Source organism: Humulus lupulus, chromosome 6 (genome assembly GCF_963169125.1).
Source record: "Humulus lupulus chromosome 6, drHumLupu1.1, whole genome shotgun sequence".
Classification (NCBI taxonomy): Eukaryota; Viridiplantae; Streptophyta; class Magnoliopsida; order Rosales; family Cannabaceae; genus Humulus; species Humulus lupulus.
In genome coordinates, this window is record NC_084798.1 from 57,548,667 (window position 1) to 57,575,988 (window position 27,322).

Genomic DNA, 27,322 nt, shown 5'->3' on the forward strand with positions numbered 1-27,322 from the left:
TCTAAAAATTAAAAATCCGAAATATAGTCAATTTATAAAAAAAAATTCACAAAAATTATATTTAAATCATAAAAGTTAATAAAATTACACTTACTTGTGGTAATTGAGCAATGTGGGTTCTTGATGTAGAAAACCCCAAAAATCCAATAAAGATTATGGGTTTTCAAACTATAATCTTCAAAAAACAAAATCTATACAAAAAAATACAAAAAAAACTATATATAAGTTTCATAAACATATATAAATCATTATTTTAACATTAAAATTGAAAAAAAAATGGATAAAAACATACCTAAATGTGGAGAACCTCGGTTGGGCGCCGCTGGTTTAGGAAGAAAACGCAGTCTGAAACGGTTTGAATGAAATGGGGCTCGGTTGGGGACGAAGAGGGTTTTAATATTGGAGACCCAGTTGCGTCAGTGGCCCACTGACGGTAACGGAGCTTTTGCGTTAGTGCCCCACTGACGCAAACACTCTGTTACCGTCAGTGGGCCACTGACGCCATTAACGGCCCGTTTGCGTCAATACCCCACTGACGCAAACGGTCCCATTAAATAGCATCAGTGTAAGTTATGACGCAATTGGGCCCTCATTTGTGGCAGTGTCCAACTGCCACAAATGCTAATTCTTGGTCAATAGCGTCAGTCAACTGCGTTGACTGACCCGTTTGACTGACACAATTGCCCATTTTTGTAGTAGTGCTCATATCTATGATAAATATTCTCACTCAATTATACTACCAAATCTCTAATATGTAAGTATGGGCTAGTTCGTAGGGTAAGCTGGTAATGAACAATTATAAGGATTTGAATAATATAATCAGTAGAATATTAATCACTCAGAATTGAGATTGAATTGACCTATGGTCAACTTTATGATATGACTAGATTAGATAATAACGATACTTTACTTATCTATCTATAATCAATATCAGTCCAGTCTTATGTAACAAAATATATCTTATCTTATCTACTTGTTCAATGTCCTAGATAGGACATCACACTAGATTGTGAAAGTAGATCATATCGTAGATTAACAAGTTAGTACAAATGTTATGCAGTAACTTAATCTTAGGAGTAATGCTTTAGAACATATAACCATAATTATAATCCACAGTGACCAAGTCACTATAACTATGAGTATCCATATGTTCAGGACTTAATAGATGTTTATAGTAAATAAATAATTGCGTAAATAGTCTCTGATAACGTCTTTGTAAAAGGATTTGCAAGATTTTCTTCAAACACTATCTTCATGACCATCACATCTCCCATGGCCACATATTCCCTGATATTGTGGTATTTCCTCTCTATATGCTTACTTCTCGTGTGGCTTCGAGGTTTCTTTGAATTGGCTATTGCTTATGTATTGTGGAAAAACAAGACAAGCGGTTTATCCATCTCTGGAATAACGCCAAGATCAAAATAATACTTCTTCAGCCAGATTGTTTCCTTAGCCACCTCAAACGCAGCTATGTACTTAGCCTCCATGGTAAAATCTGAGATCGTGGATTGTTTAACGCTTCTACATATCACATCTCCAACCCCAAGAGTAAACACCATTCTAGAAGTTGACTTCCTATCATCGACATCAGTCTGAAAATCTGAATCGATGTATTCTAACGAGTTCAGGTGTAATATATGGTCACACAATTAAATATTTGTTTATTTATATTTATAATTATTTATTGTTTTATTTTAACTATTTTTCATTTACTTATTTTTTGAATTTATGTATTTGTCTATTTTTACCTATATTAATTTTGTTTATTAGTTAATTATTGTTAGTTGCCATTTATATGTGATTTTGTGTGTGTGCATAGTGTCTTGGGCATGTGAGATAAGAAGTAGAGAAAGTGTGATATTTTTAGTAACAATGGATGGAAGAGGAAGGATCAAAGGTGGCATTAATGATGGCTATTGATTGGTGATTTCCCACATGGTAAATTCAAAATTTTGAGGAATTAATTGAAGGGATTTGATTCTCTTTGATTGAGCTTAAGACCATGAAGGTGGTGAGCATATTTTAGGGAGCTCATTATGGGCATTTTCAAAAATCAAAGGGAAGACGGAAATCAAGTGAGTTAAAAATGGAAACAAGTGTAGCATTACTATGATTGATATGATTTAGGTTTTGATGGTCATTAAGTATGATTGAGTGATTAGGATCTTGGGCGATTAGGCCATTAAGGGACGTACAATGCATGACACTAGGACTAGGTTCAAGATTCGGGGGAAGCAAGCACTTTCTTGTTTAGAAGAATGTAGAAAAGACCATCTGAGTACCTTTAGGATAACCAACAAACATGCAAACTTCAGTTCATGGTTCTATCTTTCCTTCCTTTTTCTACAGGACATGAGCGAGACACCCCCAGATTCTGTAATGACATAAACTAGGTTCATGACTATTCTAGTATTGTAGAGGTGTTTTGGGAACTGTTTTGGACGACACAACATATAGGATGTTGTTTGCAGTCTCTATCGCGTGTCCCTAGAAATATGTGGGTAGAATCAAGTAACTTAGTTTAGACCTAACCATTTCCAAAAACGTGCGATTCTGACGTTCCGCAACACCATTTTGTTGTGCGGTACCTGGGGCAATACGTAGAGATAGAATGCCAAGTTCAGTTAAATGATCTTGGAACTACATATCTAAATATTCTCCATCCTTATTTGATTGCAAGATCTTTAACGTTTTACCTAATTGGTTCTGAGCCATGGCAAGGAATTCCTTGAACTTTGTAAAAGTTTATGATTTCATTTGCATTAGGTAAATAGATGAGTATCTAGAGTAATCGTCAATGATAGTGACGAAGTACTCAAAACCATCCCTCGCTTGTACATTTAGAGGTCCACAGATATCTGAATGCACTAGCCTGAGCGGTTCTTTGGCCTTGTCTCCCTTTCCAGAGAATGGACACTTGGTCATTTTTCCCTCTAGACAAGACTTGCAGACAGGTAATTCACCAATGGTGAGTGCCCTCAAAGGCTTGTCCTTTGTAAGTCTTTGAATCCTATCAAAGCTTATGTGACCAAGACATATGTGTCATAAATATGTCATATTATCGTTAACGATCTTTTGTCATCTATCGGTCCTAGGTTTTGCTTCTTTGAATAACTCGCTATTTAGAGCGTAGGGTTCATTTGGTCGCAGAACATGAAGCCCGCTTTCCGTACATGCAACACACAATTCACATCCATTAAAAGAAATAAATATATTAAAACCTTTAAAGTTACAGCAAAGTGTTGTTCATGTAATAAAGAAACTGAAATTAAATTATAACTAAAGTTTGAAATAAAATAAACATTGTCTAGAAACAAAAATTTAGTTCCAAAGTTTAGACGAGCTTGTCCTCTGGCATTGACTTCGACGAATGTTGCATTCTTGACTCTCAGGTTTAGCTTGCCATATTTCACCTCCACCCATTGGCTAAGTAGTTTTAAAGAAGTGAATACATGGTTAGTGGATTCTAAATCAACAATCCAAACGGATTTATCTTCTTCCAAAACACATGCGTCTAAGACAAATGAAAAACTATCATTGCAGTGGAAATATGGACCTTTATCTTTCTTGCCTTTCTTCATAGCCTTCGCAGCACCTTCTGGTTTTGCAACCTTAGTAGGTTTAGGGTTGTTAGTATGTCCACCATTTCTCTTCTTGCCCTTTGTTGCGAAAGCTAGGTTAGCTTCGGCCTCGGCTGTAGTGAACCAATTTTTTTATTTAATAGTTTGTTGTTATTGTTGAAATGTTTGTGTTTATTTTGTTTTTAATTGGTAAGTGGATAATTTATTTCATTATTTTTATTAATTGTGTTTGTTTGTGTGCGTGAGAGTGCATGACAAGTAAGTTGAACATGCATTGTTAGTGTGTGTGTGAGAGAGAGAGAGTGCATGGAAAATAAGATAAGCATGCAAGTGAATAGACTTGAACCTAGACTAAATTGTGGGAATGAGGATGTTTCCATGTTTAGGGAATTCTATCATAAAGGGAGAAGGTTCTAGAAAGCTAGTGTTCACATAGAGAAAAAGGAAACAAAATAAGGGAGAGAGATAGAGTTTGGGCACGTGGGAGAAAATGTTGAAGAGCAAGGGAATTGTTTTCCTATATGGCTTAGGTTGACATCTTTTCTCTTTATTTTATTTATTTCTTTCTTTTATTTCATAGGCAAAATAAATGGAATTAAAATTGGGAAAGTTTCCCTTTCAAACTAACCTAGGGTTTTCGGCCACTAGGACCTTTATAAGAAAAAAAAAAAAAGAGCTTGAGAGCTCTCATTTGGTGGCTGTCGAAATCACAAGGGAAGGGAGGAAAAAGAATAGAAAATAAAGAAGAAAGAGAGAGAGGCATGTGAGGAAGAGAGAAGGAAGAAAAGGTAATGTGTAGTCTTTATTTCCTTAAGCTTCTTCTTTTCTTCTTGCTTGTAATGACCCAACTAATTCTAAGACCTTGGACCATTAAAACTACTATACATAGCCACTATTTTTTAGAAAACATATATAAGAAATATTCACAACTTTATTAAAAAATCCAAAGTAAATATTGAAATACATAAATGAGCGGTATGGGATCTCATTGTTTTAAAATAAAACATAACTTTAAACTAAAGGAAATTGTTTACAAAGCTAAATGCGGAAAATACATAAAAACATAATTTAAAGAGACTAAAAATAATGTCGTCCTCGAATCATCACGCAGTCCATCGAATCCCTTCATCCTTAATACACAAGCCAAGCTACAAAGAATCCTCCCGCCGCTATATCTATTTTCCTGCATACATAAAAAATAAAGGAGTGAGTCTAATGCCCAGCAAGGAAAATCCACTAGCACATATAACATAAACATAAACATAAGACTACAAAACATATGACTATAAAAACATGTATTATAATGGTCATCATACTTCTTGGGGCTTGCTAGCTAGGCAATCATATACCCATAAATTTACGGGGCTTAGTTATCTAAACAAGTCATATAAATTTATGGGGCTCGTTATCTAAACAATCATATGCCCAAGGAATATATTATTGGGACTTGTTATCTAAACAAGTTATATGTTTGTTATCTAAACAAATTATATACACAAGAGCTAAAAACATATCATACATAAACATATCAAACATAGACATATCAAAACATAAAAGCACATAAAATCTATCCTATTATCCTTACCAACACCGGGATATTTGAGAACAAGGACGGGATTTGGAACACTCCTAAAACCAACAATAAGAATGGTGAGTATTTCTAAAGATAAGAGATGATAAAGAAGATAACTAAACCACCAAGAAGAAGCTTACCGAAAAGAAACCTTAAGTTCAAAGAACTTAAATACTTAACCAAGAATTAAAAACAACACGTTAGGATTTGAGTAAAGAAAACTAAAGAACCATACATAAATGAACTTAAGAATAAGAATACTTGAGATGGAGGTCGACTCCACAGATCTAGATCTTCCTACGGTGGAACAATCTGCTCAAGCTACAGGTATAGGTTCAATGACGTGGGCTGAAGAGGTTGAAGCTCGGACATTTCAAGAGTCAGCTAAAAAACCTGGGCCCAATTTAGGGAGTCTCTTCCTTCATATGGTTGTACGAAGCTGCATTTCATGGAGCCAATTCAGAAGGATGGTCAGAAAGTTGCTCAACTAGATGAGGATGAGATCGAATTCGAAGCTTCCTACTGTAAATCTGCTTTGATTGTGTGGTGATTGGTGCTAATCCTCCACTAGCAGTATTTGAAGGATTTATCAAAAGGATTTTCGGAAAACTTGGAATAGAATGTGTGGCTAGAATGAATGTTGGCTTTACGATGGTAAAATTCAAGGATGAAGCAGCGCGAGATCTGGTTCTGGAATCAGAGGCGATACATTTTGATAAGAAACCAGTAGTCCTTCGGCCCTGGACGACTGATATTGGTTCCTTAAAGTCCATTAAATCGGTACCAGTGTGGATTAGGCTTCCTGACCTTGGATTACAATATTGGGGAGTAAATTGCTTGAGTGCTCTTGTAAGTACAATAGGAAGGCCTATAATGATTGATAAGATAACCAAAGATAGATATATGATTAAATTTGCTCGTGTTTTAGTGGATATGGAGATTTCTTAAACTCTTCCCCAATTTATTAATTACCTCAATGAGAGAGGTCAAGTTATGGAGCAATAGGTAGAGTATGAATGGTTACTTATGAAATGCTCACACTGCAAAAAGCTGGGACACACGATTGCTACCTGCAAATTTGATTCTGAAGCAGTTTGGAGGAAGAAGGATACAAAGAAAGCACCTGCATCTGATCCTGCTGAGTCTATGGAGAATGCTACTACCCAAGATGCTGCTCTGGTAAATTCAGCTCAGCCTCAATCGCAGCAGATGGGAGTGTCTCAATCTGGTGAGAGTCCAAAAGAACAAGTGTGGTCCTATCCGAAAAAATCTAGGGCCCTGAAACCAGCAAACCCAATTCCATTTCAGAAAACCATGAACTCTTTCAGTGTTCTTCAAGAACAGCAGAAGGTATTGATTGGCTCAGCCCAGAATTTAGCCTTGAATGGAGAACTACAACATATTGAGTTGGAATGTTAGATGTTTAAATAAGAAGCAAATTTCAATCCTAGATGTCTGTCGTTTGAATAAAACTGGAATTGGGGCTCTCCTTGAAACTAAAATCAAGGGAGAGAAGCTCAAGGAAGTTATGTGTTCTACATTTGTGGGTTGGGATTATTATAGTAGTTTGAGATTGGAGGGTAGAATCTTATTGATTTGGAGGGCTAGCTGGGTTCGTATTGAAGCTATCCAAGATCATGACCAATTTTTTCACTGTAGGGTTCGAATATGTATCACTATTCAAGAGTTTTGTCTTACAATTGTTTATGCTTCGAATCAATTGGAGGCTAGGCGGTCTCTTTGGTATGAGTTGGCTCATTTGACTTTCCCAGTTAAACCTTGGGTCATCTTAGGTGACTTTAATGTAGTCTTTGATCCTAATGACAGAATGGGTGGGAGGCCTATTTCGGTGAAAGAACTAGAAGATGCTAGACAGTGGCTTGACCTTGGTTTGGTGGAAGAATTGAAGATAATGGGATCTTACTATACTTGGTCTAACAATCAGGAAGGGGGAAATCGTATCTATTCTAAGTTGGATAGGGTGTTCTCTAATGAGGACTGGTTGGACTCCTTTCCTAATGTTACTGCTGTTTCGCACTGGGAGGTGGTATCAGACCATTTTGCTATTCTACTAAAGCAAATAGCAATTAAAAATGAGGGAGTTCATCCTTTTCTTTTTACAATATGTGGACTTCTCATCCTCAGTTCAGAACAACAGTTTTGGCCAACTGGTATAAACCTTTAAAAGTTGAGGGATGTGGCTTGGAGCAAGTCATTTGGAAGCTTGTCCGCCTCAAACATGTGCTGAATAAATTCAACTGGAGGGTTATTAGAGATGTGGTTAGAACTATGAGAAAAGTAAAGTTCTTTTTCAACAGGCAAAATCTAACCTTTATTCTTACCAAAATAACAGCTGCTTGTGTACTGAAGAAAGAAGAACTTTTCTGTAGTTTAAGAGGCATGAGAAACTTTATGCCAGTTTTATTTCTCAAAAGAGTGATTGGCTCCGTTTTGGAGATGAAAATTCCTCATTTTTTCATGCAAGTTTGAAGAAAAGAAAAATTGCCAACACGATTGTGACTTTTGTTTCTGATGGAGGTCGAGTTGAAGATAACTATCAAAAGGTTGTCAATCATTTTTTACAGCATTTTAAGAATTTCTTGGGTAGTTCAAGTAAAGCTTTATGTTATATTGACCCTGTCACTATAGCTTTGGGTCCGGTTCTGAATTTTGATGACCAGTTGGAGTTGATCAAACCTTTTTCTTACCAAGATGTCAAATCTGCTATGTTCAGTATTAATTCTATAAAAAGCCCTGGTCTTGATGGTTTTGGGGCTGGCTTTTTCAAAGCATTATGGAAAGATATAGGCAAGGAGGTGTCCATGGCAGTGCTTGATTTTTTTGAAACCGGGTATATTCCTAAATTTCTTAATAATACTATCTTAGCTCTCATACCTATGGTTGATAATCCGATTAATGCTGCTGACTATAGGCCTATTGCTTGTTGTACGACTATTTACAAATGCATCTCTAAAATACTCTGCAATAGAGTTGCTTCTATTCTCCCATCTCTGATCAATCAAAATCAAGGGCATTTATAAAACATAGATCATTTGCTCATAATGTTCTCATTCTCATAGACCTAAGTAAGGGTTACAATAGGAAACATTGTTCTCCTCACTACCTCATGAAGATTGACATTAGTAAAGCTTATGACTCCATAGATTGGGACTTCTTGGAGAATCTGTTGAAAGCTCTTAGATTTCCTGGTCATTTTATCAAATGGATCATGGTCTGTTTAAGAGGCACTTCCTACTGTTTATTGATGAATGGTCGGATTCAAGGTTGTTTTCAGGGTGGTAAAGGGCTTCGTCAAGGTGATCCTATCTCCCCAATGCTCTTTGTAATAGTGATGGATTACCTTACCCGTTTATTGCATAAATCTTCCAAGGAAAAAGACTTCAGATTCCATCCTTTATGCAAATCTTTAAATATTATTAGTCTTTGCTTTGCTGATGATTTACTTCTGGTTTGCAAAGCTAATGAAAATTATGTACATATTATTTAAATAACATTTCAAGTCTTCTCTTCTTCCTCGGATCTGGTTATTAATAATCATAAGTCTCGAATTTTCTTTGGAAGAGTTTCTGACCCTGTGAAAGACTCTTTTTTGAAACTTACTCAGTTGGCTGAAGGGGTCTTTCCCCTGACTTATCTTGGAGTGCCTTTGAGACCAACAAAATGGAAGGCTATTGACTATGATATAATCCTTAAGAAAATCATATTGAGGTTACATGTCTGGGCCAGTAGAAATCTCTCCTATGCAGGTCGAGTTCAATTAATTCATTCAGTTCTGTTGGGAATAAGAAATTATTGGATGAGAATTTTTCTGTTACCTCAAGGTGTCATTAAAGGTATTGATCGTCTTTGTAGGAACTTTCTTTGGGGAGAAAAAGGTTCCCGCAGTAAATTTCATCTTACTTCTTGGGAGCAAGTTTGCCGTCCAAAAAGTTATGGTGGTTTGGGTTTTAAAGAGGGGCCTATTTGGAATAAAATTTTGCTAGCAGAACTTACTTTGGGTGAAATGGGTGAATTGTATCTATTTAAAAGGGAGTCAGATTTGGGACTATGTTTTGCAGCAAGATTCTAGCTGATACTGGAGAAAGTTGATCAAGCTCAGCAAGTCTATATCTAACTCAATTTTGGAATCTGCAGTAGTGCATGGGAAACTTCATTTGAGTAAGCTTTATTACTTGATCATTCCTGGTGCTCCAATTAGTAGCATGAAATCTGTTTGGTGCAGTTTTTCAGTGCCCAAGCACAGGTTCATATTGTGGCAAGCAGTAAACTAGAAATTGCTCACAAGGGACCTGCTCCATTCTTGTCATCTGTCTATTCCCTGTTTGGCCTGTCCGGATTGTGCTTTTGAGGTTGAAAGTCATTCTCACCTCTTTTTTGACTATGAGTTCTCCAAGAGAGTGGTTCATTCTGTCTATGGTTGGCTGGGAGAGCTTATTTGGCCTGAGAAATATGAGGATCGGTGTTCTTGGCTGGCTGAAGGTAGAAGAGGCTGGCTGGCTCGGCTAGTGACAGCAGCTCTTGCTGCCACAATTTATTTTCTCTGGTTTAATAGAAAAAAATGTTGCTTTGAGTATAGTTGTATTACTATTTTTCAGCTTGATTCGATGATCAAATTTTTTGTTAAAGCTAGAGTTCTTAGTATTAGTACTAAGAAGTTGTCTTCCAGAGAGAAAAAATTGATTCATTTTATTTCTAGTTTGTAATTTGAGGGGGAGTTATTGCTTTGGCCTCCTGTTGTATTAGCTTGTTTGATCAATATAATTTTCTCTTCTTGATCAAAAAAGAATATGAATACCTTTGGATGTACTAGAACTAATCTACACCTCGATATTGAAAACACACTCTATATCTCACTTCCCAAGTGTTTATAAAGCTTAAGATGATAAAGCTTTTATCCCAAACCCAAGTGTATCAGTCTATAGTAACCCTAGCAGCTTGAAGGCTCTGAACACAGCTTGAAGAATGAGAGAAATGACTGGGTACTAGGTCCTATTTATAGAGTTTAAGGTGTGAAAATATCTTCTTTTAGTTTGAATAAAATAATGAATATTAATTGAAAAATATTTGAATATTCGTTCAACAGGTGCCTAAGACTCGGTCAAAAACGTTCAGAGGCTAGTCAAGAGGTTAAGGGATGAATCAAGCTCGATTTCTACAACGTTTGAAAAAGTGGTCCTAAGGCCAATACATCGCCCTCCCTAGGTGATATATCGCCTGGCCCTATGTTCTGAGTGCTCGTGGTTTCGATCGTGCGAAGTTGATGTTTTATCGTATCTCCTGTGTGGCGATATATCGCCCCTGTAGCTGTGATATATCGGCATACGTTGAAATATTAGACACGTAATTTCACTTTATCAGCTTAATTTGAATTGGATAAACAACTTTGACTGAGTCATAATATAATTTTAAAGTTGCTGGAAGGTTCTAGAGCTTCTAGATATTTCTTTTATAAAAACTATTCATCAAAAATACTTAATTCCTTAATAATCATGGTTATGACAAGTGCATGATCTTATTAGTTCTATCTAAACCTTATAGTATAATAAATGACATCTTTATAATCAGCTATATTAATCAAACCTTATGTTATAATTAATATTCTTAAACTAAGGATAAACTTATAAAATCTATAAGTGTTGCTATGAGTGTTCAACTAAGTCTCAGCTTGAACCAAAATCCACAGTAATAAACATACTATAACTACTACTAACTTCTACTACTACTACTACTACTACTACTATCTAACTAGCTAAGTAAAATTATGGGACTCTTTATTGATTCTAAGCCATAGTTTTTTTAAAGTTTTGATTGAGCCTAGGTTATTATGTTATCAATGGGCTTAACATATTTCTAAGTGTTGTTCTACACTATCAAGAGGCAATCAATTATTTATCTCTTTTCTTGATTGGTGGTTTTTCATAGAAAAAGGCATGTTAGAGTTGTGATGGTTGTTTTGCATGAATGGTATGTTTTGTTTTGGTACTCTTGGTTCTTGAAATAGATGAACCCATTATTTGTTTTTGGAAAAGAAAATTTGAGTTTGATCAAATATATGTTCTTATTGATATTGTTAAATATTTATGGTTTTGAAATGGCAATAAGGATATGTGATATATAGGGAGCATGTAATAATCTTATGTTGATTCATCTCTTGTTTTAATGCTATGATATGTATGGTTTGATAATTTGAATGGCAAACATATTAGGATTCATTCTCTTTTGAAAGTTATAATTTGATTTTGTATGTATTTACATTGTGTGCTTGGTTTAAGATAATTTTGAGGCCTTGATTTTATGTTTTATGAATATAAAGATGAAAAGTTGAGTACTAGAAACATGCTAGGGTTTTAATTTAGCAATTGTGTTGAAAATTGTTGTTGTGTTATTATGCATGGGTATTCAGCCAAGGGGTATGAAGTGTCCTCTAGTGTTTATTTTATTATTTTTTATTTATTTTATTGATTTTCCCTTGTTGTGTTGAAAAAAAGCATGATAAGTTTTGTGATTAATTTTGTTATTTTGCTATATGTATGTTTCGGCCTATGGTGTATGGTGTGATATTGTTCTAGATGTGTAAATGAGAATAAAAGAGTATTAGGGACTTGCATAAGATGCTAGGAAGCATGTTAGACCTATCCATGTATTATTGGAATATTATCAAGTGTTATTTATTATTTTTATGCTCTCATGTTATGTAACACCCTGGGTAGCCAAGACCGGTACACTGTGTGTTTATAAAGGTGCAAGACTTGCTAATCAAGTCATTTAGTTAGAAACGTGTTACTGAAACTATAACTGAACTAGGGTTAAAATATTTTGGTTATAAAAGATACATTTCATTTAAATAAACATTTCGTACATGGGATCCCAAAAGAAATAGAGTTTAAAGGACAGTTTACAAAATTTCAGGGTATATACAACTACTGGCCACTCTAAGGGCAAAACAGACATTTAAGGTTCCCTATTCCTGTCCATCCCTCGACTATGGCGGCCGAGCAGCTGACTATGTACATTCTGCCTCTAGAGCTCTCCAAATCAGGGTTGATCAAGCATACCCTTGCCTTTACCTGTACCACGTAGCACCCGTGAGCCAAGGCCCAACAAGAAAACCATAATATCACAGTATGATCAATGACAATAATTAGATAACTCATAAAGCATAACCATATACTAAGCAATCCATAGCATCCACATAATCAGACATTCAACATACCAAATTCATCAAATCAACATTAATAACCAAGTCATACAATAGCCAGGGTCGACGCCCTTAGGCCGCACCCTCTGTTTACCCCCACTGGCTACAATCCGCTTAAACCGAGCTCAGTGAATATTAAGCTATCCTCAGCTACCAGTGGCTGAGCCGCATCTTGTGCGCCAATATTAATTCCAGCACTCTTAGGCCATTTCTTTCATATTCACATGGCATAATACCATCGTATAATAAAGTATACAACTATAGGGAACCCTTAGTTCCATCATAGTCACACAACCGAGTGCAGTTTTCTTACCTTTAATTCAAAGCATTCTTATTACAAGAAATGACCCTTGAGCATGATCCCTTTTCTGAGCCCTAGTGTACACCTAGTCACAACCAAGATAAGGGATTCAGTCAATAATAAATGAATAAAGGTTTTTGGTCCAAGTTATAGCCTTCGAAAGATCGAATTCCACCAAACACGGTGGTGGAATCGATCCCAAGCACCCTAGGTTAGGTTCCTGCAACTAAAAGCTCCTCAAAGCCAAAAATTCCCTTAAGGGTTGTGACCCTAAGCCCCCTTATGTCACGGACCGCCTCCAACCAGAGGCCCAACCTCCCCAAACAGCAAACATGGGCCGTGGCCCAGCACTCCCCATGTCGCGGCCCACCCTTCTCTTCAGCTCCCACCTGTTCTAAAGGGTCGCGGCCCGACCCCTTCGAACCCAGAAAATTAATCATTTTCAGTAGCCAAAACTCACTCAATTCAACCCAAAACCATCCTAATAACATAATTTAACTATCACAAACATCCTAACATGCACTCCACAGCATAACCCAACAAGAACCTAGCTTAAACACCCGCTAAAATCACACTTCAATCCTTGAAACCCAAAAGCTCATAAACCTCCTAAAACAACCAGCAATTCATAGAATTCAAGTGTTAAACCACAATTAGAAACATACCTTTACTGAAGAATAAATCCACCAAGTAGTTGCTGAGCTAATCCCCAAGTCCTTAGCCTCAACTCAATCTTCAATACCAAGAACCGAAGAACACTTAAAACCCAGCCAAAACTACAAAATTTAGACTGCTAAAACCATAATTCAATGCTTACCTAAATTCCTCTCTGAACCTCCAAATTGCTACTGAGATATTCCACAAGATTCTAGCTCAAATCCTTGAGTTTCTAGCAAAATATTCCTTTGGTTTCAATGGTTTTCTTGAGAGAGAGTTTTGAGAAAAAGATGAGTAAGTTGAGAGGAAGAGGAAGAGGAAGAGGTGGGTCGGGTTTGCAGAGTTCTAGCTATTTCCTTTGTTTTGTTTTATCTTACTTAAGTTACTTAAGTTAATCTCAAGGCTCGGGGTACCAAAAACATCCCTAAGTGAAAAATGGTAAATTTCCCCAATATTCCCTCCTAAAATCTCTAACTTCAAATATATCTCCAATTATTTATTTTCATAACCCGATAACCCAAATAGATATCTAATACCTAAAATATCCCTTAACTCGCCTCGAGTCAAGTATTGGGTCCCGTTGTGACTTTCCTGCTAACTGGCTCTCTAGGATCGCCTCGAGCCGCATGCTGTAAATATATATCCACATAATAATGTGGTCTTACAGTTATAACATTTAATCACATTTATGCCCTCAACGGGCCAAGATTATGAATATGCCCATTTAAGCTAAACATGGCCTACATGCATACTAATACCCATAGAAATGCATTTCATATATCCATATAATCATATAAGCATGCTTATCATAGAATCATGCATTAAAATCACATATAAACCAATTATGCTCTCCTGACACACTAATCAAGGCCCTTAAGCCTTATTAGTAATTTTTGGGTAGTTACATGTTACTTGCTGAATTTTGTAATTAATATGTTTATATAGCAGGCATGAGTAAATTAAGAATGAGTTTTATGCCATGGTTTCATGATATATCCTAAAAATAAAATTATTAGTTTCACATATTTTTTTTATCTCGTTTCATTAAGAAAACTTATGATTTTATGTGAAATTATATGCTTAAAACGAAAAAAAAAATGAATAACATGCTGGATTTTATTTTTACGTTTATGAGATTAGCAAGCATGTGTTCCTAAGGTTGATTTTTGTGCCATGATGATAGTGTATTTATAAACTATGAATTTTCAAACAAGTTTTGAATTATTGTGAATGTCATGATTTTATGTGATTAAGTGTTCTAGAAAGAAGATTAAAAATAAATCACAATTTATTTTTAATTTAGAAAAGTGTTGTTTCTTATTTTATGGTTGGAATTGAAAGCATGAGCAATAGTTGATTAATTATTTTGGAATATGATTTCTAAAACAATTTATGATCATTAAACAAGTTTATTTATATGTGGGATTAATGTTTGGTATCATTGCCTATTGTTGATTTAGGCCATGATTAGTTTGTAAGTTTGGATTTAATTTTGGGATTAAGTCTTAATGCATGATTTTAAATCATTTTAAGATGTCAAAATGGTAGCAAGCATGCTAAGGAAACTTATGGATAATTAATTGAGTTTAATAATGTTTGCTGAGTTTTTGTAAAGTTGTCAAGAAATAAAGTGTAAGATATTATCAACTTTGAAATAGTTTTCAAGAATGGTCACACATATGCATGTTACATGCAAATGCATTTTTACCCGTAATTATATGTTAATTGAGTAAGTTAAGGTCCTTGTTTTAAGACCTTTAAGATTGTTATGTGTAATGACATTATTTTTCCATGAGTTTATGTGGGACATACAAGCATGATTTTATGTATGAGTTATGATAGCATTTGCATAGTAGTGCAACTTGTTTTAAGATAGGTGTCAAGTGTGCATGGCCCATGCAAATGTAAGATATGTTTTCACGCGCTCATGTGTGTTTTACATGATATTAAGACAATTATTTTGATTATTATTCTATGATAGTTGTGAAGTTTTCCTGCTCTTGTTATTGCTTAGAATTGAGGCAAGGAAGTTAGCTAGATTACCATGTATATTGTTATGAATGTTTGAAAGTAAAAATGGGTACCTTATGTGCTAAGTTAATATAAGAATTATGTTTGATTTGTTGAATGATAGCATCAAAGAGAAACTGTAACGACCCAAAATTACTAATAAGGCTTAAGGGCCCTAATTAGTGGGCCGAGAGGGCATGATTGGAGGTTAAGAGAAGTAATGGTAAGAGAGTATGTATATGGTTACTGGATAAGCAGGCGGGCCCTGTTTGGCTGGTAAGGGCTTAATCGTAATTTTGGCCCGTTAGGGCATAAATGTGAATGTGTGTGATAAATTTTTGAGACCACATTATTATGTGGATAGATATATATATATATATGCGTGTACATGTGTGTGCATTTGTAACTTTCGGCAAAAGGCGATCCCAAGGAGCAGGTAGCAAGAAAAGTCACAACGGGGCTTAATAGTTGACTTTGGATAAGTCAGGGGTATTATAGGTATCGGGTAGTTATTTAGACTATCGGGTTATGAAAATAAATATATGGAGATATATTTGAGGTTAGAAAGTCCAGGTGGGAATATTTAGGAATTTTACCATTTTTCCCTCGGGGACGTTTCCGGCACCCCGAGGCTCGGGATTGACTTAACGGGATAAAGGATAGACTTAGTTAAAACAGAAGCTAGTGGAAAAGAAGATTAGACCGACTCTTTTCCTCTCTCCCTCCTCTCTCTCAAGGAAACTAGGAAGAACACAAGGAAAGCAGAGGAAATTTGGAGAATTTAGGCTGGGATTTCAGAGGAATTTCAATGGGGATTCAAAAGCTTAGCTCAAGGATTATCCAAGGAACATTTAATCAAAGCCAAGGTGAGAATCAAACTGTGTTTTTGAGGTTAGAAACTCTGAGTTTTTCTGAGTAGTAAGATAATTATAATTTTGATGTTTAAGGTTGAATTGAAGATAGAAACTTGGGAACTAGCTGGGATTCTACTTAGAGAAGGGGTTCAGCTGAAGAGGTAAACTTTAATTTATGATTTAGAAGCTTAAATTTGAGTTCTGTATGGTTCGTTTTAGTGTTTGATGTTCTTGAGTTTCAGAGATTGAAACATGGATTGCAATGAGTTTTAGGTTGGGTTTCCTGTTGAATTATGATGTTAAAGTGGTCTTAAAAGTGTTGGGAATGATTGATATTGAAATAGGGAGCTTTGGGATGATTTTGGGCAAGGTTTGGAGGTTTGAAATGGTGGAAATTCTGGGCTCGAAGGGAAGGGTCGCGGCTCTGTTCTAGAGCGCTGCGGCCCTAGGATGAAGATGAGCCAGTAAGGCTCGGCCAAGGGTGAGCGTCGCGGCGCCCAAGGCAAGGGTTGCGGTGCGTGTCTTCTTTCAGGGAGGGCCTTGGTTATGTTTTGAGGGCAGGGTTGCGACTAAGCTTTAGGGGCCACAGCCCTTAGACGCATACTTCGACGTTCAAGGTTTTAAAGTACAGGGATCGAGCCTAGGGTGCTCGGGATCAATGTGACCACCGTGCTTGGTGGGATTCGACTTCCCGGAAGCTAGTTTTGTACCCGAAAACCTATATTTGAATATTAATGGAATCCATTATCTTGGTTGTGACTAGGTGATAAGCTACGGCTCGGGAAGTGGATCGTGCTCGGGGGTCGTCCTTTCTAATTAAAGCACTTGGAATCAAGGTAAGAAAACTGCACCTGTGTAGGTGGATAGGATGGGACTAAGTGCTCCCTATATCTGAGTGTATTGTTATGAGATTGTAATAAACCATGTGAACATGTTGGGACTAAGAGCTCCCTATAATTGTATAAATGTCATGAGGTGGTATTATGCCACGGGGACATGTGATAAACAGCCAAAGGGTGCCGAAATCAATACTTGCGCATAGGGCGCGGCTCGGACACTGGTATCCGAGGACAGCTTATTAATCACTAAGCTCGGTTAAGCTGCCCGAAGTCAGTGGGTATGTGACTGGGCTTGGCCTAAGTGAGCCAAAGGCAGTGAATTAAATAGAGGGTACGGCCTGCGGGCATTAACCCTAGTTATTGCTTGATATATGTCAATTGTGGATTATTGCCTATGATTTGATGAGTATTTGGAGCTGAATTGTTGGTTATTGACCAGTGTGTTGCCTTGAATGTGTTTTGTGGCTTGATGAAACTGATTAATGCTCTGTGATTATTGGATAATGCTCTAAGAACTGTTTAGCTGCTAATACCGTTATGTTATGATATTGTTTTCTTGTTGGGCTTCGGCTCACGGGTGCTACATGGTGCAGGTAAGACAAGTTGACCATGGGTTGGAGAGCTCTGGGGGCTGCTCGGCCACCACGGTCGAGGAATTGTACAGGAACGGGGACCTAAAACGTATATTTTGCCCTTAGAGTGGCTTGGTTATTGATTTGTAATTAAGAATTTTGTATTTACTTTATTTAAACCATGATTTGGGATCCCATGTATTAAGCATCTGTTTTTAATAAAGTTTAATCGTTTATAACCAAAATTCTTTTTAACCTAATCTGCTTGTGTCATTAGAAACACATTTTGAATTATATGACTTGATTAGCAAGTCTTGCACTATTCTAAACACACAGTGTAACGGTCTTGGTTATCCAGGGCGTTACAACTTGGTATCAGAGCATCCTAGGTTTAAGGGTTCCTGGAGATAGGCTGGACATGTACACTCGCCGCTAGAGACAAGCTCGATTCAGGGTTCTATAATTGAATATATGAGATGGTATGCTTAAGTTTTTGATCGAAGTATGAATTTATTATGTTGTATGACCATAGGGAGCATGAGAACTGATAGGGCCTGGCCCTTGACTATTATTGATGATGAGATGGAGGCGTGCTGATCAGCATTGCTGTTGCATGTGAATGAGTATTTGAAAAATGGTTTGTATATTGATTGCTTGTGGGTGATTGCCCAAGCTGAATTTATATGTTATGCTTGTCTATTGATTTATATGAAGCATGAGAAGGTGTGAGTAAATGTGGCAGCAATAAATTTGGTAGCTAAGTGCATAGAAATGTGAATTAATGTCTATTATGTTCTATGTGTGTATGAATATTGTGATTACTTGGACCTGGATGTGGTTTGGTTCAGAGTGTGAACCTCAGGGTTGAGAAGTTTAGTTAGCACTGGCGGATGAACTCAGATTGTTTGCATGCAGGATGGTTTAGTAAACCTGGCATCGTAATACAGGAGGGTTGCAGATGATGACTGGGGTTGGAAACCTCCATCTACCCTAAAGGTCGCAGAGATGTTTGTTAGCGTATGAGTAATGGTGTTGGTTTAGTACAAGGATACAGACGGATAAAGGATATTAAATGGAAGGCCTAAAAGGCGTTATCCTCTGGTTTGAAGAGGAGGGTTCGGGTTTCCTGAAGACTTATTAGTGGATGGGCAAAGCTAGTTCCATTCTTGGTTATATAAAGGTGAGAGGTCATAACTAAGGGATTGCGCTAAGTACTTGTGGCAGGAGGATGCTAGGAAATGGTATTCAAATTAAGATATTGGCATGATGGGTTAGAAAGAACTCAAGTGGGGATTTGATAAAAGAAGTTATAAGAACACAGTCTGAGTTGCGGAGATTAATAAATCTATGAGCTTGATTTGGAATGATAAGACAACGATAACACGTGTTAAATGAGTGTTAGGAGTTGGATACTTCATTTTGGAAATATATACAAGCGGTGGTAGTTGGGAATAATGACCCATGTAAAGGTTAAATTCTGGAATGGTCTAGGGTGATAGGGCCGCTCCAATGTATTAGATCTTCAGTTGCATCTGAGTAGCAGAGAGGGCCATGTTATTTGAGATATGTGGAATGAGGTATAGAGCATGAATGTTGCAGAGCAAGGGATGCAAAAGATTGTACTCTTATTGGTAGAATTCAGTAAGGACAAATTCTCGATTATTGAGGTAGGAGGACCCCAGATGGTGCTTGGGCACCTAGTTTGTTATAGGAAAGGGGTCTGGCTGAAAAGATAGTTGTTAAGATGGTGGCGGGAACCAGGGAGGTTATTTGGTATGCACCTGAGGTAGAGGACGCCACCTGAGAGGATGCCAGGTGAGGGCATGACCTCTACACGAAATAATTTAATATGTTAGGATGGATTTTCCATGGTGAGGGAAACGGAAGACTGGAATGTCTGGTTACATCTGAAGCCCAAGGCTAGCTCCTCGGAATCGATTAGTTGGTTAGATAGTTTGTGATTTTTGTTACATAACAAGTTGGAAGAGTTCAGTGTTGAGTATCTTTCAAGAAAGATTCAAACATAGAGAGAGTATGCCTCAAGGGTACGGCGCGAGAGGCTGGAGAAAGTAGTATTTACTGACGAGGAATTAGAAACTTCTGGCGGAGGATTTGGGTTACAAGTAATCAAGAGATTTGTAGTGAGAACAATAGAACTTGTTGCATGGAAGCTTCAACATGAATCAGAGTGAGAGAGTTAATCTGTTAAGAGATAACCATGGATTGTAGGGGATATCATTGGAAAAAAAATATATATTAATTTGACTGTATGAAAACTAAGCCGACCAGTAGGCATTCAGATGGGTACAAAGAAGGAATGGGTACACTTCAGGACTGGATTACGAACAAGTTTGATATTAGAGACGTTATGGAAGATGGTAATAGCTTGACAGGAAGACTTACTTAAGCAGTCGAAGAAGTTTGATTTTGAATCAGATGGAGCATTGTATTGCGGGAATTGTTGGTATCATCGGTTAAGAATGAAAAGTTTTAATGTTGGGTACAAGACGGGACAATGTCTCCAGGAATTGATCTATGATCTGGTTATTACCAGCTGGTGGTCAAGGAAAGAGACATTTAAGGAATTACTACTTGTACTAAGTAGGATATGAGGAAATTGGTAAAAAGGGTTCTAAACTGATTCAAGCTTCAGCAACACAGGTAAGTTCTTCAAGTAGGGAATACAAGAATGGTGTAGACAAACCCCCTTCAAGGTCACGAGCAGTATATTGGACTACTTCCAGACAGAAGTGGAAAGCAAGCGACTGCTATGCTGATGGTGTTAGTACTAAGGAAGCAGGGTTACAGGTAAGGTTCCAGGAAATATCAGATTGGTTTTGCTAGGGGTATTCAGAATAGAAGCTACAAGAAAAAGGGACAGGTATGAGGAGATTTAATCTGAACCCATAAGGAAGCTGTTGGAGAACGTCTGAAGAACAGGAGGTACAACAAGACTGACAAGTGCGTCATTTATCACATAAGCATCTTTGCAGATAGCTACATCAAAGGTTGGAGGAGCAGTAAAACTTGAAGTTAGACTGAATAGATATTGTCAAATCAGAGTGCAGAAGACAGGGTAAGAATTGATTAGCCCTTGGTGATACAGGAATACATGTGTTATGGTTGGATGTGAAAGAGTAGTATAAAGAAGCGAACTTCTGATAAGGATATAAAACTGTGAGGGTACACCTCGGGTTAGGGCACACCCAGGCTCAGACTGACGCAAGGATGGATCGAGCCTCGCGGGAGGTAAAAGAATGGGAACATGGTGGATACACACGGAATGTTAAATTGACAGTTTATGCATAGTGTAAGGTACTTGAGTGTTTGGTCATCAGTAAGAAAAATAATCTTGAGACTAAAATTCAATGGAACATAAGAGATGGATGGTTAATGTTAGAAGTTCTCGATTGTACGAGGAGGGGATTTAATTGGAGGCGGATCTCCTACCTGAAAGGTATGTGTCAGTTAAAAGGCCGCCACAGATTACAATGGAATGGGCAAGGTAACGACTGAGATGGGTATAGTATTAGTGTATGGTGATGAACATATACGTATTCTTTGGATAATGGAATCCAGAGTGATGGTTTTGTGGGAACGGGGAAGAACCCTGTCAAGGTGTTACGTGTTAGGGTACCAGGATTGGATGAGTAATCCAATGAGAATTTGGTGAGTAGGAGGGAATCTTAAATGGATATCGTTTCATTCCATAAGGTATGTCGTACCATAACAATTGGATTGGGGAAAGAATTCTGTGTACTTAGATAATGAGAGATAAATTGATAAGGAGGCAGATTATAGAAATAGACCATATTGAATTATGAATGAGGAGATTAAACAGAGAAGAAGTTGTAACTCAACTGAATGAATTAGCATAATTTGGTTTGTAGGAATTGGTAATGAAGTAGAGCATTGGTAATGTTTAGTTGAGACTTTATAACTTCTAAGCTGTGGAAAAGGACTAGAGAGCGAAGGAAACAGAGTGGGAATCTGGAATTACCAATTGATTGCAGGTAGGATAGCAATCTGAGGGCTTAACAGTTATGTTAAAGGATTAGGTGCTAAGTGTGTGAACACTTGAGACACTAGGGACAGTGTAATTCCTGAAAAGATATAAGAACTTGCAAATTGATAACTTTGAGGTACAGAGTTCCAGGATGAGAGATTTATATCTCTCCAAGATATGCAGCAAGGAAGAGTATGATAGTTTGGAAAGAAAAAAAAAAGAGTTCTGACTTCCGATTCGACAGGAATTCTAAGGTCGTACTAAGGATTGGGCCGAGGGCCTATAAGCTGGTCTCACCTTGGTAAGGGTGATGACTCATAAGTATTTCTGGCATTGAGAATAAATCAATGAAGTAATTGTTGTGAACTAGCAGACTCTGAAGTTTCAGCAGATCTGATGTGCAAGTAAAAGTGAAAGAGAGTATAGTTATCAAACAAGATCTTGTGGAACAAGATTGTACTCACGTATGGGTATTAGTGAAAATTGAGAATAAAGGCGTTGGACAATTATAGTCAGAGGTAAGAGGTATACAGTCTGATGTGTTCAAGTAAATTTCGAGGACGAAATTATTATAAGGAGGGGATAGTTGTAACGACCCAAAATTACTAATAAGGCTTAAGGGCCCTGATTAGTGTGCCGAGAGGGCATGATTGGAGGTTAAGAGAAGTAATGGTAAGAGAGTATGTATATGGTTACTGGATAAGCAGGCGGGCCCTGTTTGGCTGGTAAGGGCTTAATCGTAATTTTTGCCCGTTAGGGCATAAATGTGAATGTGTGTGATAAATTGTTGAGACCACATTATTATGTGGATATATATATATATATATGCGTGTACATGTGTGTGCATTTGTAACTTTCGGCAAGAGGCGATCCCAAGGAGCAGGTAGCATGAAAAGTCACAACGGGGCTTAATAGTTGACTTTGGATAAGTCAGGGGTATTATAGGTATCGGGTAGTTATTTAGACTATCGGGTTATGAAAATAAATATATGGAGATATATTTGAGGTTAGAAAGTCTAGGTGGGAATATATGGGAATTTTACCATTTTTCCCTCGGGGACGTTTCTGGCACCCTGAGGCTCGTGATTGACTTAACGGGATAAAGGATAGACTTAGTTAAAACAGAAGCTAGTGGAAAAGAAGATTAGACCGACTCTTTTCCTCTCTCCCTCCTCTCTCTCAAGGAAACTAGGAAGAACACAAGGAAAGCAGAGGAAATTTGGAGGATTTCAGAGGAATTTCAGTGGGAATTCAAAAGCTTAGCTCAAGGATTATCCAAGGAACATTTAATCAAAGCCAAGGTGAGAATCAAACTGTGTTTTTGAGGTTAGAAACTCTGAGTTTTTCTGAGTAGTAAGATAAGTATAATTTTGATGTTTAAGGTTGAATTGAAGATAGAAACTTGGGAACTAGCTGGGATTCTACTTAGAGAAGGGGTTCAGCTGAAGAGGTAAACTTTAATTTATGATTTAGAAGCTTAAATTTGAGTTCTGTATGGTTCGTTTTAGTGTTTGATGTTCTTGAGTTTCAGAGATTGAAACATGGATTGCAATGAGTTTTAGGTTGGGTTTCCTGTTGAATTATGATGTTAAAGTGGTCTTAAAAGTGTTGGGAATGATTGATATTGAAATAGGGAGCTTTGGGATGATTTTGGGCAAGGTTTGGAGGTTTGAAATGGTGGAAATTCTGGGCTCGAAGGGAAGGGTCGCGGCTCTGTTCTAGAGCGCTGCGGCCCTAGGATGAAGATGAGCCAGTAAGGCTCGGCCAAGGGTGAGCGTCGCGGCGCCCAAGGCAAGGGTTGCGGTGCGTGTCTTCTTTCAGGGAGGGCCTTGGTTATGTTTTGAGGGCAGGGTTGCGACTAAGCTTTAGGGGCCACAGCCCTTAGACGCATACTTCGACGTTCAAGGTTTTAAAGTACGGGGATCGAGCCTAGGGTGCTCGGGATCAATGTGACCACCGTGCTTGGTGGGATTCGACTTCCCGGAAGCTAGTTTTGTACCCGAAAACCTATATTTGAATATTAATGGAATCCATTATCTTGGTTGTGACTAGGTGATAAGCTACGGCTCGGGAAGTGGATCGTGCTCGGGGGTCGTCCTTTCTAATTAAAGCACTTGGAATCAAGGTAAGAAAACTGCACCTGTGTAGGTGGATAGGATGGGACTAAGTGCTCCCTATATCTGAGTGTATTGTTATGAGATTGTAATAAACCATGTGAACATGTTGGGACTAAGAGCTCCCTATAATTGTATAAATGTCATGAGGTGGTATTATGCCACGGGGACATGTGATAAACAGCCAAAGGGTGCCGAAATCAATACTTGCGCATAGGGCGCGGCTCGGACACTGGTATCCGAGGACAGCTTATTAATCACTAAGCTCGGTTAAGCTGCCCGAAGTCAGTGGGTATGTGACTGGGCTTGGCCTAAGTGAGCCAAAGGCAGTGAATTAAATAGAGGGTACGGCCTGCGGGCATTAACCCTAGTTATTGCTTGATATATGTCAATTGTGGATTATTGCCTATGATTTGATGAGTATTTGGAGCTGAATTGTTGGTTATTGACCAGTGTGTTGCCTTGAATGTGTTTTGTGGCTTGATGAAACTGATTAATGCTCTGTGATTATTGGATAATGCTCTAAGAACTGTTTAGCTGCTAATACCGTTATGTTATGATATTGTTTTCTTGTTGGGCTTCGGCTCACGGGTGCTACATGGTGCAGGTAAGACAAGTTGACCATGGGTTGGAGAGCTCTGGGGGCTGCTCGGCCACCACGGTCGAGGAATTGTACAGGAACGGGGACCTAAAACGTATATTTTGCCCTTAGAGTGGCTTGGTTATTGATTTGTAATTAAGAATTTTGAATTTACGTTATTTAAACCATGATTTGGGATCCCATGTATTAAGTATTTGTTTTTAATAAAGTTTAATCGTTTATAACCAAAATTCTTTTTAACCTAATCTGCTTGTGTCGTTAGAAACACATTTTGAATTAAATGACTTGATTAGCAAGTCTTGCACTATTCTAAACACACAGTGTAACGGTCTTGGTTATCGAGGTTGTTACAGAAACAGCGTTGCTAGCATTATCTACGCGACACAACATAGGAGTAACTAAGGTATGACGTAACTCACATGGCGGACATGCCATAGGCCCCAAGTGGGCACATGAGGATCAGTTCCCAGGGTTGTGTTTCCTAGTTTCCACACATAGCATAACTTTATTTGTTTGTATATTTAATATTCAGATAAAGTATTTATATAGAAATGGAATGACCGTGTGTTATATTTCCTTTAAACATAAGATGGAAAGTATAGAAATGATGTTTTTATCGATTGATTGTATTTGTTTGTAGTTCCTTACTAAGATTTTATCTCACCCTCTTACTTCCCCATTTCAGGTAGGTATTAGGTTATTGTGTGGCACGCATGATGAGCTAGGAGCTTTCATGGTCATAAGTATGTATGTCGCGGGGAGCTCGTGGACGGAGATGATCTAGAAACACCATAGAATAATGATCAGTCTTTTTTTCTCAAACTCAATAATTTGTATTATTTTCTACAAAATTGCATAAAGACATTCTATTTTATTTTTAAACATTTGGGCCCATATTGCATTATTTTAATAAGGCCCCACTGATCTTTTGGACTATTATTGACATTTTTTCTATATAAGTATCAAAAATGGTATTTGTAATGTCTCAAACCTCTTAATGACGTTTAGTACCTTGGTCAGTGTTTCAGAAGTGCATAATTAGAATTATTTATGGATTATGTGAATTTAATTGAATATATTTGTAATTATGTGAATTATATAAGTTATATTATGATATGATTTCTTATGTGTATTAAATGTGCTTAAAGACCCGCTTTTGTTAAAAAGAGGAATTTTTGTAATTTTGACATGTTGAGGGTATAATTGTAACTTTCTATGTTATGTGCTTGAGACCACATTATTATGTGGATATATTTGAGATATTCGACATGAGTCATTCCTTTTGAGCAAGTTAGTTGAAAAGTCACACACGGATAAATACACAGCTAGTGGTAAGCCTAGAGGTATTTAGGTAATTTGGAAAAACTGTCGGGAATTTATCGGGAGAACAGTTGGGATTAATGGATTTAATTTTGAATTTTGGTGAAACTTAAGGTTTAGTGGGAATTTAGGCTAAAATGACCAAAATTCCCTTAGGCTTGGTTTGGATGATTAGTTAAGGGCAGGGGAAAATGGTCTTTGACCTTAGAGTAAATGAAAATTTTGTTAAGTGCTGGAACTCTCCTCCCATTCACGTTAGAACCTTCACCCATACTTTATACACTCCTTCCTCTTCTTCACTTGTGCTCTTCAAGCTTAATATTCAGATAAAGGATTGAGCTCAAGGAAGGGAGCTAGGAACTGCATAGGCTACCACGGCAGCTGGGATTTTTGAGATACATAGGAGGTACGGGTTCTTTCTCTATTCTTCACTCTTTTGTAGTGTTCTCGAGGTAGTGTGTAGGTCTTGATTGGGTTTTTGATTTCAGGAGTTCTAAGGATGCTTTTGTTGGCATGTTGATGGTAAAGGTGAATTAGGAGATGTTTTTTTAGCTTCAGTTCTAATTAAAATCAGGTAGTTGTTGAGAATTTTAGGATTTGAGGATTTGGGGAAAAGTTGGAAATTCTTGGCCCTAAAATCTTAATTTCTAATCATAGGTTTGAATTTGATGTCTATGGGTGCCTACAGGGTTTATCTGTGTTGTGTTTCTTTTTAGGAGTGAGGTTCCTGGGTATAAACTGGCTGGATAGTCGAATTGAGGTTAAGAAATTTAGGTATGAAATGCAGGGGTTCAGATTTGGGGAAGAACACCCAGAAATTTATGGGTTCTTGTTGTGGCACCCCTGCACTAGAGGTGGGCACTCCTGTGCCGAAATAGAGGAGCTGAGGGCTCCTCTGTTGCTTCTAAGCGTAGCTGCGCTTAGGGGGTGGCTGTTGGGAAAACTTATTCAGGATCTTGTTTATTTTCGTGTAAATCATATACTAAACATATTAATATAAGAAAACCTAGAACATGTTTCTAAAATTGAATTCATAAAGAAATAATGATAAGATCACTTACATTATTGTGCAGCGGAATGATTGTGTCCTTCCTTCAGTTTTTCTAACCCTTGTGTCCTTTCTGTCGCAGGGTATCACCAACAAACTGAACCGTTCATCAATTTTCTTTACAGCCTTCCAAAATATCCTTAGAATCACATAGACTAGAGTGGGAAATTCTCAACACATGAGATAAATACAAAGAGAAGAAGAATATAAGAGAAAAATTAAGGCTTAGAAAATGACTTATGTTGTAGGGAGTATCTAATACCAGAGCATCAAGAATAGAGCTTCTGATTTTCTGTCAGATAATCATTCTGTAATTTGTTTTCAACTCTCACTTTGCATTCATTTTATAGTCTCAATTAGGTTACTTATTTAAATAAAAAAAAATCAATGAAATAATAGTCAATTATCAGCCCGAGGTCGAAATTCCCATGGGCCTTAGGCCTGTGAAATTTTCCTTTTAATTATAAGCCAGTTGGACTAAAAATCAAGGCTCGTATTATTTTCTATTAATTAGTTAATTAAATAATTATTTAAATACTTTATCAAATTAATTATTTATAATTTAAATCTTGATTTAAACTTATTTATTAATTTGGATACCAATTTCTCTTAATTAATAAATCT

At 37.2% G+C, this 27,322-nt stretch overlaps 1 protein-coding gene across 1 annotated transcript; it reads left to right on the forward strand.

Annotated features, from left to right (window-relative positions):
- Positions 1–5,808: 5,808 nt before the first annotated feature.
- Positions 5,809–9,526, forward strand: LOC133785126 (uncharacterized). The gene is made up of 7 exons (XM_062224380.1): positions 5,809–6,006; positions 6,208–6,507; positions 6,593–7,204; positions 7,303–7,437; positions 7,548–8,103; positions 8,238–8,626; positions 9,401–9,526. Exons 1-7 carry the CDS (start codon positions 5,809–5,811, stop codon positions 9,524–9,526), a joined length of 2,316 nt encoding a protein of 771 aa, XP_062080364.1.
- The last annotated feature ends 17,796 nt before the right edge of the window (positions 9,527–27,322 follow it).

Bases quoted from the DNA above. Each gene is read 5' to 3' on its own strand.
- LOC133785126 (XM_062224380.1), top strand. From the start codon at position 5,809: ATGGTAAAATTCAAGGATGAAGCAGCGCGAGATCTGGTTCTGGAATCA. The intron at 6,007-6,207 runs GTAAGTACAATA...CACTGCAAAAAG, and splicing joins TAAATTGCTTGAGTGCTCTT to CTGGGACACACGATTGCTAC. The intron at 8,627-9,400 runs GTTTGCAAAGCT...TGTTTGGTGCAG, and splicing joins TTGCTGATGATTTACTTCTG to TTTTTCAGTGCCCAAGCACA.